Source organism: Chrysochloris asiatica, unplaced genomic scaffold (assembly GCF_000296735.1).
Source record: "Chrysochloris asiatica unplaced genomic scaffold, ChrAsi1.0 scaffold00099, whole genome shotgun sequence".
In the NCBI taxonomy this organism is placed as follows: Eukaryota; Metazoa; Chordata; class Mammalia; order Afrosoricida; family Chrysochloridae; genus Chrysochloris; species Chrysochloris asiatica.
The window spans coordinates 10,725,459-10,737,757 of record NW_006408617.1 but is presented as its reverse complement, the minus strand read 5'-3'; the positions used below and the strand labels follow the sequence as shown (position 1 = coordinate 10,737,757).

Here is a 12,299-nt window from a genome sequence, read left to right as displayed (position 1 = left end):
ATATAAGGTATACAGTGCTTTGTGGCTTCCTATGTGTTTTAATATATACATCGTTGTTGTTGTTAAATGCCATCAAGTTGGTTTCCACTCATAGGGACCCTGTATAGGGTTTCTGAGGAGCAGATGGTAGGTTTGAACTGCCAACCTTGTGATTAACAGCCCACTATTTATCTTACAGTGCCACATGAGGACTCCTATGTATATGGACTCCTGGTATGGCCCTGTAGGATACTGTACTGGACCACAAGGTCAGTTGAACCATAAGGTCAGTGGTTCAAAGTCACCAGTCACTCCTTGGAAACCCTCTGCAGGGTCGCTATGAATCAGAACCGACTCCATAGCACTTAACAACAACAGCAATGGATGGTAAAGGAAATAATTACGGCAGGGGAGGTCACATTACTTGATCAAGATATAGAGCCAAAACCAGGTCTTTTTAAAATACCATCCCCTTTCTTATGCTTTGCAAACAAAAGTGGCTTGACTGATGACAGCCCATATTTCAGAGCAGAACTGCACTCTATCTGGGTGTTCAGTGGCTGTACTCTTATGGAAGTAGATTATCAGACGTTTCGTAGTGCCACTGATGGATTCAAAGCTCCAATCTTTCAATCAGTATCCTAGAACAAACACTTTGTGCCACCAAGTGACCACGTTTGATGTTTTCCACACCTAAGTTAGTTAACCTTGCTGAACTTAGTTTACCATTTTACTATACTCATATATATTTAACTCTTACCCTGATTAGACTTGATGGCAGATCTATCACTTTTTGTCATTTCTGGTGGGAGTCCAGTCCCCTTTGTCTCTCTTTTTTAAATAACTCATATTATAAGATATCAAATTCCGCAGAGGTAAAACATACAGGTCATCATATAGTTCAAATGAGTCCCTCTTACTCAGTATTTTGAAATTTTCTGTTAAAATGTGCTGAATACTTGCTATTCTATATCTTGCAATAAAATTAATAAAAGTCCTGGCATCAGGCAAAGTAATTATATCTACACAAATATAGTAAACAATTCTATTTAGGACTAATTCTGCTTACTGTATGTACTAAAGAATCACTCATTCCTGTTGAATAGACAAAGATGCAAATGAAGATACCTCACTTGAGAGAAAGGAGACCTTCAGCAGAGGGAGTTACCATGCTAGCTTAAGGTAAGTTCAAGTCACTGGGCAGGTTTTAAGGTTTTCCAATAGCCTTCAGAGTTCCCTTCTGCTTTGATCCTCAGATAATATCCCAGGGCACAGCAAGGGAACCCTATACATGTTCCCAAGTTTTGTGTAATATGAACATCTAAATGGATTTTATATTGACATGTTTGTCTTTGTTTCATGACTTTATGTGGTCCACATTGGCTTGGCATCTGTTGGGGTATATGGGTCATGATGGAAAGACTGAAATACCTGAAATGCTATTTATTGATATTGTTGTGGTCAAGTGCTATCAAGTCAGTTCTGACCCACAGTGACCCTGTTTAGGGCTTCTGAGGTTGTACATCTGTGTGGGAGCAGAAAGCCTCTTCTTACTCCCATGCAGGAGCTGGTGGACTTGAATTTCTGACCTTGTGTTTCAAAGTCCAGTGCTTATTGTACAGAGCCACCACACTCCCCATTGACTGATATTAGAAAGGGAATTAAAAAAAAAGAAAACCTGTGTTTAGCTTCTTTCTCCAAAGCAAATTGTGGTCTTTATGAAGGTCAAATTCATACCATTAGCTTCATCACTATTTAACTTATTAAACTGCAATTGAATTAATACTACTCCTGCTCATCTGATGTCAGATCACTCACTAACTAGATGAAAAACACAAAAAACAAAACATCACACAATATATTTTATAAAGGGAGTTTTCCTAAACATGAAATATTTATTTTTGTCCTGATCCATTACATAGCTTCACTTTTAAAACATCTTTTAAAAGAATATATTCTTATTAACAAGGCTAAAAATTTTAGTCTTGTATCTTGTTTTAGAAATTTCAATATAATTGTTTCTTTAATGCTACAAGTCTGTGTTTTAAGAATTCTGCCTTGGACCATTTGTCTATATTCATGAGAAAAATGTTTTTCAAGATTGTTTTCTTAAGGAGACTATTAGAAGGCACTGACTTGGTAGCTCAGCTGTACCATTGCCTTTACCTTTTTGACCTACTGACATCAAGTTGATTATGACTTACAGGGACCCTATTGGACTGAGTAGTACTACAGGATTTCTATAGCTTTCCCATGCCTGTCAATCTTTATAAAAGTAGACAGCCTCATCCTTCTCTTAAAGAACTACTAGTGGATTTGAACCACAGACTTGGTGGTTAGCAGTCTGATGCTTAACCCATGGTACCACCAGGGCTCCTTTACCTTTTCTAGGACATTTAATTCAATGCTGTGTTCTGAGCAAAGGTTATATGAATTGCTTGTTCAAGTGAGTTACTTGTTTACTAGAAAGTGGTTAAAAAGACATAAAATAAGATAATGATGTAACAACTCCCAATAGTTCAAACACAGGATTTAAAAACAGGATTTTAAAAACAGTTCACTGAGTTTATGCTTAGGGTTTGTATTTTTCTTCTGGAGAACAAGTCTATTCAGAAAAGTTTTAAGAGTTACTTCTTGTTGTTGTTAGGTGTTGTTGAGTCGGTTCTGACTCACAATGACCCTATGCACAACAGAGTGAAACTACCCATCCTGCACCCTTCTCACAATTTTTGGTTATGCTTGAACCCATTGCTGCTGCCACTGGGCCAGTCCATCTCACTGGGGGTCTCTCTTTTTTTCGCTGACTCTTTACAGAGCATGATGTCTTTCTCTAGGGATTGGTAATGTGTCTGAAGTATGAGAGTGAATGCTAATTTTATTCATTTGATGATCTGGGAAATAATCAAACAGTACTTCATGTTACTCTAGAATGTGAAAGTTGTTCAAATATAATAAGTCAAAATTATTAGACAATCCTTATAGATAATTGGCATTACATTTAATTATGCTTTTCTGACTGGAATAAAAACTTAAAATGATAAGGGTCATTAGAATAGCAACCCAAAGATACAACTAACTTCTTAAACACAGAGGCTCACTAAGGATTGTTCTTGATCCTGTTAAAAGGTTGAAAAGTAAAGGGACATCTTGTGGTCATGTCAAAAAAAAAAAAAAAAAAAAATCATTTCATAACTTTTCAGATGAACAAAGTTCTACCTGTATGAAATCGTTTGTTTGCAGTCTTATTATTACCAGATATTTATTTAAAAACAAACATTTCTGATTTGTCTATAATTTCTTATAAATCCTACATTTTGGTTTCAAGATAAGAAATCTAAAAATATAATGTGCATACATGAAAGGCACAATTAACCTCCAACAGAGAAGGATTTATAAATCTGAACAGGAAGCTCTGTTAAAAATATCTCATTGTGCATGTTGACAAATTTTTGTGCAAAGAGATGGCTAAATGAGATGTTAATTTATATCTTATTTCTTGGGCTTCAGTCTTTATGATGGCTAAGTCCCTCCTTAGTAATATATTTTAAGTTCAAGAACAATTTAATGGGCAACTAATTTCCTAAATAATAATGGTAAGAGAAAGAGCACAGTGAAGCCTTAAATTAGCTGTTTTTATTTATTGTGAGAAGGGTTTGCCACTTCAAAGCAGAGGAGTGGCAGATACTCAGATTCTGAAAAGGGGTGTGATGGAATTTTACTCTGATATTTAAGGTGGACTAGAGGGGAAGCTAGGAGTCACTAGGTAGTGGAAATAGCTAAGCACTAAGCTACAAACAGGAGTCCTGGTGTGGCACTGTAGTATAAGCACGTCACTGCTGGCCACAAGGCCGGCAGTTTAAGCCCTCTAGCCACTCCTCAGAAACCCTATAAAGGCTGGCTATGAGGTTTTAACATCAACAACAAAAGCTTCTAATCAGAAAGTTGGAAGTTCAAACCCATCCAGAAATGCCTTAGATAAATTACCTAGCCATCTGCTTTCACAAGACAGCAGCCCTGAAAGCCTCATGGAATAAAGTTCTGCTCTGCAAAACCATGGGATACAGTGGGTCACCATGAGCCATGACTTGATGGGAATTGGTTAACTTGTTGAAGGGGGAACCAGCTATCAAGTAGAGCACCCGCCTAGCATGCTTACAGTTCATGGGCATATTGTGAAATCCTATGTTCAATGGGTGAAATGGTTTTAAGAAAAGGGAAGATAAATGTAAGAACATAAGATTAAAGCAGTAGAAATTAGAGAAGCCAAAGATATAGGTCTTCCTATGCTCAAAATGGAGTCCTGGTGTGGTCCTGTGGGTTAATGCACTGGATTTCAAGGTTGCTTTGAATCACAAGCTAAGAAGTTCCAGCTCACCAGCTGTTTCTCGGAAACAGGGTTGCTATGAGTCAGTAGCGACTTGATGACACTTAACAACAACAACATCATGCTCAAAATATGGGACTCCTGGTGTAATACTGTAGGGTCAGCACCAGACTATGAACCACAAGGTTACCAGTTCAAACCCACCAGCTGTCCCTCAGAAATGCTATTCAGGGTTACTATGAGTTGGAGCCAACTTAACGGCCCTTAACAACAATACTCAAAATGGAGTAATCAACTATATCTTGAAACATTCTCCTTTACCACAAACTGCCCTCTTGGCTTTCATTGTCCTGGGTTTGTTGTCTAGACCCTGGTGGGAGACAGGGAGGATGAGGAGTGGTTCTTGCTAAGTCATAATAAGACTTGTCAAGAATTTGAATATACCAGAGCAAGGGGGATGGAGGACTTGGGATAAATGCATGAATCAATATATGGATATTTACTCTCAAGACATCTTTTAGAGCATGTTCTTATTAATAAAACTAAAAATTTCAGTCTTACATCCTGGTTTAGAAGTTTCAATGAAATAATTTCTTTAATGCTGAAAGTTTATGTGTTAAGAATTCTGCCTGGGAGCATTTGTCTATATTCATGAAAAAATTTTCAAAGTTGTTGTTGTTGTTTTTTTTTTTTTTAACTAAAGTCAGGAGCCTTTTAGTAGGCACTGACATGATAACCTATCTCTCTACCACTGCCTTTACCCCTTCTGTTGTTGTCAAGTGTCACTGAGTCAGTTCCTACTTGTAGCAACCCTATATAGGATATCCGAGGAGTGGCTGATGGATTTGAACCACTGACCTTGCAGTTAGCTGTCTAGTGCTTATCTTACAGCACCATACCATGATTCCTTTTACCCCTTCTAGAGCATTTAATTCAAGGCTGTGCTCTAAGCAAAGATTTAGTTATATGAATTACTTGTTCAAGAAGGTTAATTACTTGCTGAAAAGTAGTTAAAGAGGCCTAAAGGGAATATAATCAGGAGCCCTGGTGGTTCAGTGGTTAAGCACTTGATTGCTAAGCTGAAAGGTCAGTGGTTTGGAATCACCAGTCATCCCACAGGAGAAACCTGTGGTAGTCAGTCTCCATAAAAATGCTAGCCTCGGGAACCTTAGAGCACAGCTCTACTCTGTCCAATTGAATTGTTGACTTGGAATGGACTCAGGAATAATGAGGCTTTTGTGGAGGGAAAAATCTATGATGGACCAATGTTTGTAACTCACGCCAGCACCCCCACCATATGCACATAGTGTCTGGCATTGGTTTATATTTTGTTAATGTCTAATAAGCCTCTATTGAAAGAATAAATGAATGAATACATTAATCTATATTATATTTCAATAAGATATTTGTTAACTGAATGCATCCTTAGGGAGTGGTACATACTCTGGAGAATATCTCATTAGAGGCCTTATTTCCTCCTACCAGTTCATTAGCATCCAGGCGGTCTCCCCTTAAGTGAATTCTGGCATAGCCTTAAAAGAGAGAGAAAATCGAAACTACAACCTATAACCAGATGAGAGGTGTATATTAAAGGTGATGGACTTCTGTCATGGTGGAAATTAGCAGAACCATGTGGGTTTGGAATGTATTTGAATCTGGTTTGTTTGCTTGTTTTTGGTAGACTAGTGGGACAACTTCTTCTTGGTCAGCAATTATAAGAGCTTGTATCACCACCTCTCAGCCCCAGGAGTGTATCTGATTAGTTCTGTCCTAAGGAGTCCTGGTGTGGCACTCTAGGATAAGCTCTGGACTATTTACTCAAAGGTCAGCAGTTCAAATCCACCAGCTGATTTGAGAGAGCACATGAGGCTTTCTGTTCCCATGAAGACTTACACTCGAAGTAACTTGACTCAATGGTAGTAGTAAGGATAGGTTGGAAGGGGCCCTGATGGCACAGTGATTGATGTTCTCAGCTGCAGTTTAAACCTACAAGTTGCTCTGTAGGAGAAAGATATGGCAATCTGCTTCCATAAAGATTACAGCCTTAGAAACCCCAGAGGGCCGATCTACTCAGTCCTGTAGAATTACCGTGAGCCAGAAGTGGCGCAATGGGTTTTGGTTTTGTTTTAAGGATAGCTCTGTCAAATTTAACCAGGGCTCTCCCTGGCCTGGTTGCCACGTGACTTACCACACATTTCTGTTGATCTGACATACATGATGTATATTTGGAAACCAGTTGGGTTCTGCTCCAAGCTGTCTGCAACCTGTAGACTCATCTTTCTGTTTATTTGCAGAGCTTCCATCCGGCAACGCTCCAAGTCTCAGCTTTCTTACCTGGGACATGAAACTCCATTAGCCATTGTAGACCATAAGTCTACTTATGAAGAAGACAGAAAGGTCAGGCACCAGTTGTTCATGGGGGAATGGAAAAAGTCTCTCCTGGGGAGGATTGCATGCCTTTTAAACCTGAAAATACATTGTCTAGGCATATATTTGATAATGTTTCACCAAGTCAGACTAAATGGGGGGATCTGTTTAGACTTGATGAAAATGCTAAATTTTACAAAATGTTCTAAAATAAACACAGATTAGTTAGTTAATTACTACTTTTAAAAAATGCATGGTAACTAAAACTGGACTACTAAGGTTAACTTAATAGTTCTTAAAGGAATCATTCTAATAAACAGTGAAATTATTTGTACTGAGCAGATTATTTGCTTATATGAGGGGATTTCATGCTCATGGGAAAAATTCCAAAATTCTTTCATTCAATTGTTTTTAATGAACTTATTGAAACTCCCTCATATACAGGTCTCCTTTTAAAGTTTTAAAAGAACACTTGAAAGCATATTTTTCCCCTCATATTTTAAAATCTTCTGTTAAGTTATAATAACCTTGACAAATGTATTTGTTCAGCGAAGGTACTTTGATAGGTCTAACTCTTATACAGGTTATTACAAATTTTGAATCAACAGAGCTTGGTTAGATCTTTTGGACAGCTTATTTACACACTTGGAAAATAATTTAATTAGAATGCATTTAAAATCAACAGTGCTCACTTTAATATAGTTCAAAGTTACAAAGAATTTAAGAGAGAACAGAGGAATGAACACATATAACAATATAAAGTTTGTGTTTTGTTTTGTTTTTATAAGCTTTGAGGTATGCAAAGTTGTGGCAGGCACTAACTTTCACACAAGGTGCCCGTGTCCCCTTGTGGTGTGGACATCTTTCTGACTTTATACTTCACTGCTCAGCCCAGATTCTCTCATTTTATCCTCCATCACCTCTCATTTGAAGGTTCAAAGATGATTTTCTTATTGAGTCTTATTTGAAGTATTTCTGATTTGAATATTTGTCTTATCTCCTTACGAAGTTAGAATCTTCTGAAACTTAGTAGCTGTACCTTACTAGTTATTGTATCAAATGGGGCACCTACCAGAACATTAAGGACTTAAAAACTGGGATCAAAAATTCAGTTTCTACAGTAAAGTAAACCCAAATCACAAGATTTATTAATGCAAATAAATCAAAGATATTTTAATTACAGGCACATCCTTACATATGACATAATTTTTACATTGTCGTCATTAAAATCCCAGTGTATGGATCTATTTAAGAAACAGTTGTAAACACTGCCCACAATGGGCAAGTTTAGAATAAAGTATGGGACTATATACATGCCTTTATTACTATAAGAGAGAATTGTTAAGGCTTTCTTTTTGTTTTGATGTATGGGTGCTGAATAAGTAGAGGTCTCAATATCTAATAGTGGTTATGTGCCGTGGAGTCGGTTCCGACTCATAGCGGCCCTGCACATGGTTTCCGAGGCTATAAATCCTTACAGGAGCACAAAGCAAAGCCTCATCTTCCTCCCACCGAACAGCTGGTAGTTTCAAAAAGCTGACCTTGTGGTTCGCACGCAGCCCGATTCATAACCACTACGCTACAAGAACTCAATATCTAATGTTGTTGAGTGCCGTCGAGTGGGTTCTGACCCATAGCGACCCTGTACAGGATTTCCGAGGCTGTAAATCTTTATGGGAGCAGAAAGCCTCATCTTTCTCCCACGGAGCGGCTGGTAGTTTTGAACTGCTGACCTTGCGGTTTGCAGCCCATGTTGTTGTTGTTAAGTGCCGTCGAGTCTGTTCCGACCCATAGCGACCCTGTACAGGGTTTCCGAGGCTGTAAATCTTTACGGGAGCAGAAAGCCTCATCTTTCTCCCGCGGAGCCGCTAGTAGTTTCAAACTACTGACCTTGTGGTTCACAGCCCGATTCGTAACCACTATGCTACCAGAGCTCCTTTCAATATCTAATAGTGTTGGTTTAAATAAATTTAAAAGGCCACTTTTTCTCCAGATTAGTGAGATGGAATCACAGTGAGAGGAAGAGGAAGCATATTTAGCAAGCATGCTTTATTATTGCATCTTGCCATGAAAGATTCAATTCCCTTCTAGAATGAGGTGTTTCACTTACGTCCATGGCGCTGCCACTAGTAACTAATGACAAGATGTATTTTATACGAATAAGATTTCAGAAGACCTTCAGGTGATGTAGAGAAATGCATTACATTGAAATTTCAAACACAACAGTTACCACTTAGATTCCTTTTTTTATCTCCTGTATCTGAGTAAATATTTGATAATAAAAGGAAGAAAGGGAGGAAGAGAGGGAGGGAGGAAAGAAGAATGGATGAATCTGACCACTTTATTGTTGTTGAAGCTGGTAGATGGTCCATCACATTCACAGAGGAAAATCACGTGGAGGTGTGGAATAGCAGGAAAATCTCAGAAAGTATCCATTTAAATTAAAAAAAAAATCAAAATTAAATACATGAATTAGTTTTTGAGAGATAAAAGATTTCACATAATAGCCTACTCATCAACATTATAAATTTAAAATAAAATGTTTAAACTCAATTAAATATAAGCCACTATCATTTTCTAATTCTGTCATTTTGTATTCTTTCTAGTTAAGGTGCTAAAGCCCCAAGAGGAAAATACCTTATGTTTGCCTTAATATTCCTCATTTATGTAATGATTACAATAGAGTCATTTAGATTTAAATAACTATTTTTAAAAAGGAAATAATGGAATCAGGGTTAATGAAATTTGATTTATGGAACGTCTAATTCCACATAGCATTGCATGAGTAAATGTTGCTCAATTTGGTATTTTAATACTTAACTAAATTCTGCAAGCCCAAGCATAAATCCTTTTCTTTTCTCCTTTTGAAGAAGTCCTGACCTACCGTCTACATATTGGGAAAGATTCTCTCTTCTGTTGCAATGCCAAAGATGTACTTACACAAAGGAGTCTCCACCTAGTTTCTGAAAATTGAGATGAAAATATTTCACAGGAAGCTTGTGCTTCCAAACTCTAGGTGGGGTGACTCACACAATAATATCTCATAGTTTTCTGGTGACAGAGCTAAGACTATCATCCATGTCTCCTTGTGCTCCAAGCCATGCTCTTGGTTCCCATAAATGGGGTGAAATTAATGCAAAAGTTAATCATAATCCCACAAGGAGGATCAAATTAATACTGACAAAATAAAGATCAGGATTAGGGCTAGAAGCTCTCCCAGTCTCTGATATCTAAGCATCTCTTTCATTGAAACCAGAAAACAGGGCAGAATGCATACCAGATCAAGTCAGGGTCAACTATGAGAAATCTGTAACGTCACCACAACGTCATTTTCATCTAGGGTTTAGGCATTGGTTACGAGAACCCATGAAAAGGAGTATACTTGGCATTTGCTCAATGGAAAACTCTCTCTGCCCCTTTGTCATTTCTAATCAAGAAAATTAAAAAACCATTATCAAGGCAGAATCCATTTTAAATTGGAGTATAGAAATCAGTGTAACCAAGTATAGAAAGTGGGGCATATCATTGAAGTAGGAAGTTAAATTTTCACTTGGTTTGCACATGGAGAACTAAGGAAAAAAAAGGACAAAACCCTAGGTCTAGCACAAACCATCATAACAGGTGAACAATCAGTATTTTAAAAACACAAGTACGTGTTTTAGCATCATGAACATAAAAACTTCATTCATTCTTTCATCCACAAACATTAACTACACACCTACTGTGTAGAGTAGGCAGAATTCAATAAGTGCTAATGCACTTTTAGGACTTCAGATGTGGCATTGTGAGTTGATGCTCTGGACTGCAATGTCTGTTTGAACCACAAGGTTGGTGGTTCAAGCTCACCAGCCGTTCCTCAGAAACCCTATATGGGGTCACTATGGCACTTAACAACAACAAGAACAAGGCACTTCTATAAATTTCTCATTACCCTCATATGGCACAGCACAACTGGCACTTTCAACATATAAAATTAGAGAGTCTTAGACATTTCGTTCAGAAAGACATGTTGGACATGATCTGAAGGTCTCAGAAACTGGGCTTTGTTCATCAGTATTATTTAAGTATATTTCTAGACACAGATTCATGCTTATACCTACTAAGTGTTAATTTCTGGTTATGTTGTTCTTAGGTGTCATTGAGTCGGTACCTACTGATAGTGACTCTATGCACAACAGAACAAAACACTGCTTGGTCCTGTGCCAGCCTCAGAATTGCTGCTATTTTTGAGCCCATTGCTGCTGCCACTGTGCCAAAACTGGAAGGGGACTTCAAAGAGTTCATGGAAGAATTCCTTTATTTTTTAATTTCATTTTTCCATGAATTTTTTGAAGTCCCCTTGTATTTTTGAAGCCTCCTTGTCTGTATGTTTAATGATCTCCCTCCATGAGACTGATGAGCAGCCTGGTCTGGATATCAACAACTGCCTAGAACTGTGAAGGGTCTGATACTTTGCTCTACTTACTTGCAAGCTCAAAAGTTAGCCTAACAGAACCTTACAGATGCTGGCAGAACACATGAGAGCCCTGGGTAAATCACAATAATGACAGTATTCAGAGTACAAGATTTGCATGAGTTCCCTAATCCAACCATGCATTCCTACCATATGATGCAAAGAGAGTCAGATGATACCAGCAAGTGAAATGAGGTGTGTGACCAGAGAGGAATACTGAGCTTCAGGAATCTAAATCTTTTATAATAGGCAGTGAGAACAAGGGCCTTCCCTTAAGAGACAGACATTGTCTCTGTTTTCCAAGACTGCCATGCAAGCACCTTTAAAAAAAAAAATGGTCAGAACAAAAGCAGCCAATGCCTCTGCTCACAAAACATGCAGAAATGTGAGAAATCCATAGAAAGATGTCTCCCCCAAACAACCAAGTTCTGTTTCTTCATTTTAAGGATGAGGTAACTAAGCACAGATAGCTAAAGTGCTTGGTGATACATTCCATGGATAACACTGTGGGATCCAGACTAGAATTGCATTCTTTCTATGCCTGTTCCAGTTATACCTTCTAAGGCATACTTCTTCTTGTCTAGCATTGATTGCTTAGAGTTAATAAGCTGCTGAAGAGGAAATAATTGAACAGAAAGATTAGCTGCATGAATGAGTAGTAATGACAAAGTGCAAATGTGGAAGGTAGGCCAAGAGAAAACTTCAGTTGGAGGCAAGAGAAAATTCATCATCAGCCTGAGCAGTCTTGCTTCATTTGACTCGGTTTGCAACAATAATGAAATGGACAGGACACTAGGCTTTTATTTAAATTGAATTGGTAATGTGGTCTTTGACTTTGTGAGCAAAAGGAAAGTATTAGAAGTTCTTTGCTGTTGCCTCTAGCTGATTTTCAGCTGCCTAAAGGGTAAATGGTATTTTCAATCACCTCATATGCATGCAAAAGCTGGACAATGAGTAAAGAAGACTGTAGAAGAATTGATGCTTTGAGTTATGGTGTTGGAGGAGAATATTGAAAGTGCCATGGGCTGCCAAAAGAACCAACAGATCCATTTTGGAAGAATTGCAGCCAGAGTGCTCCTTGGAGGCCAAGATGGCCAAACTTCGTCTCTCATCCTTTGGACATATTGTCAGGAGGGACCAGTCGCTGGAGAAGGATATCATGTTTGGTAAGATGGA

The 12,299-nt window shown here is 38.1% G+C and overlaps 1 protein-coding gene across 4 annotated transcripts in view; it reads left to right on the top strand.

Moving 5' to 3' along the window:
• Window positions 1-12,299, top strand: part of ABCB11 (ATP-binding cassette, sub-family B (MDR/TAP), member 11) — a 109,481-nt gene that overhangs the window by 58,936 nt on the left and 38,246 nt on the right. For 3 of the 4 annotated variants that reach the window (XM_006867017.1, XM_006867015.1, XM_006867016.1), the window contains exons 16-17: window positions 1,092-1,161; window positions 6,598-6,700. In XM_006867017.1, coding sequence (XP_006867079.1) covers window positions 1,092-1,161; window positions 6,598-6,700 — 173 coding nt within the window. Of the gene's footprint in view, window positions 1-1,085; window positions 1,162-6,597; window positions 6,701-12,299 lie in introns of all 4 variants that reach the window. The other variant, XM_006867014.1, reaches the window with a different exon arrangement.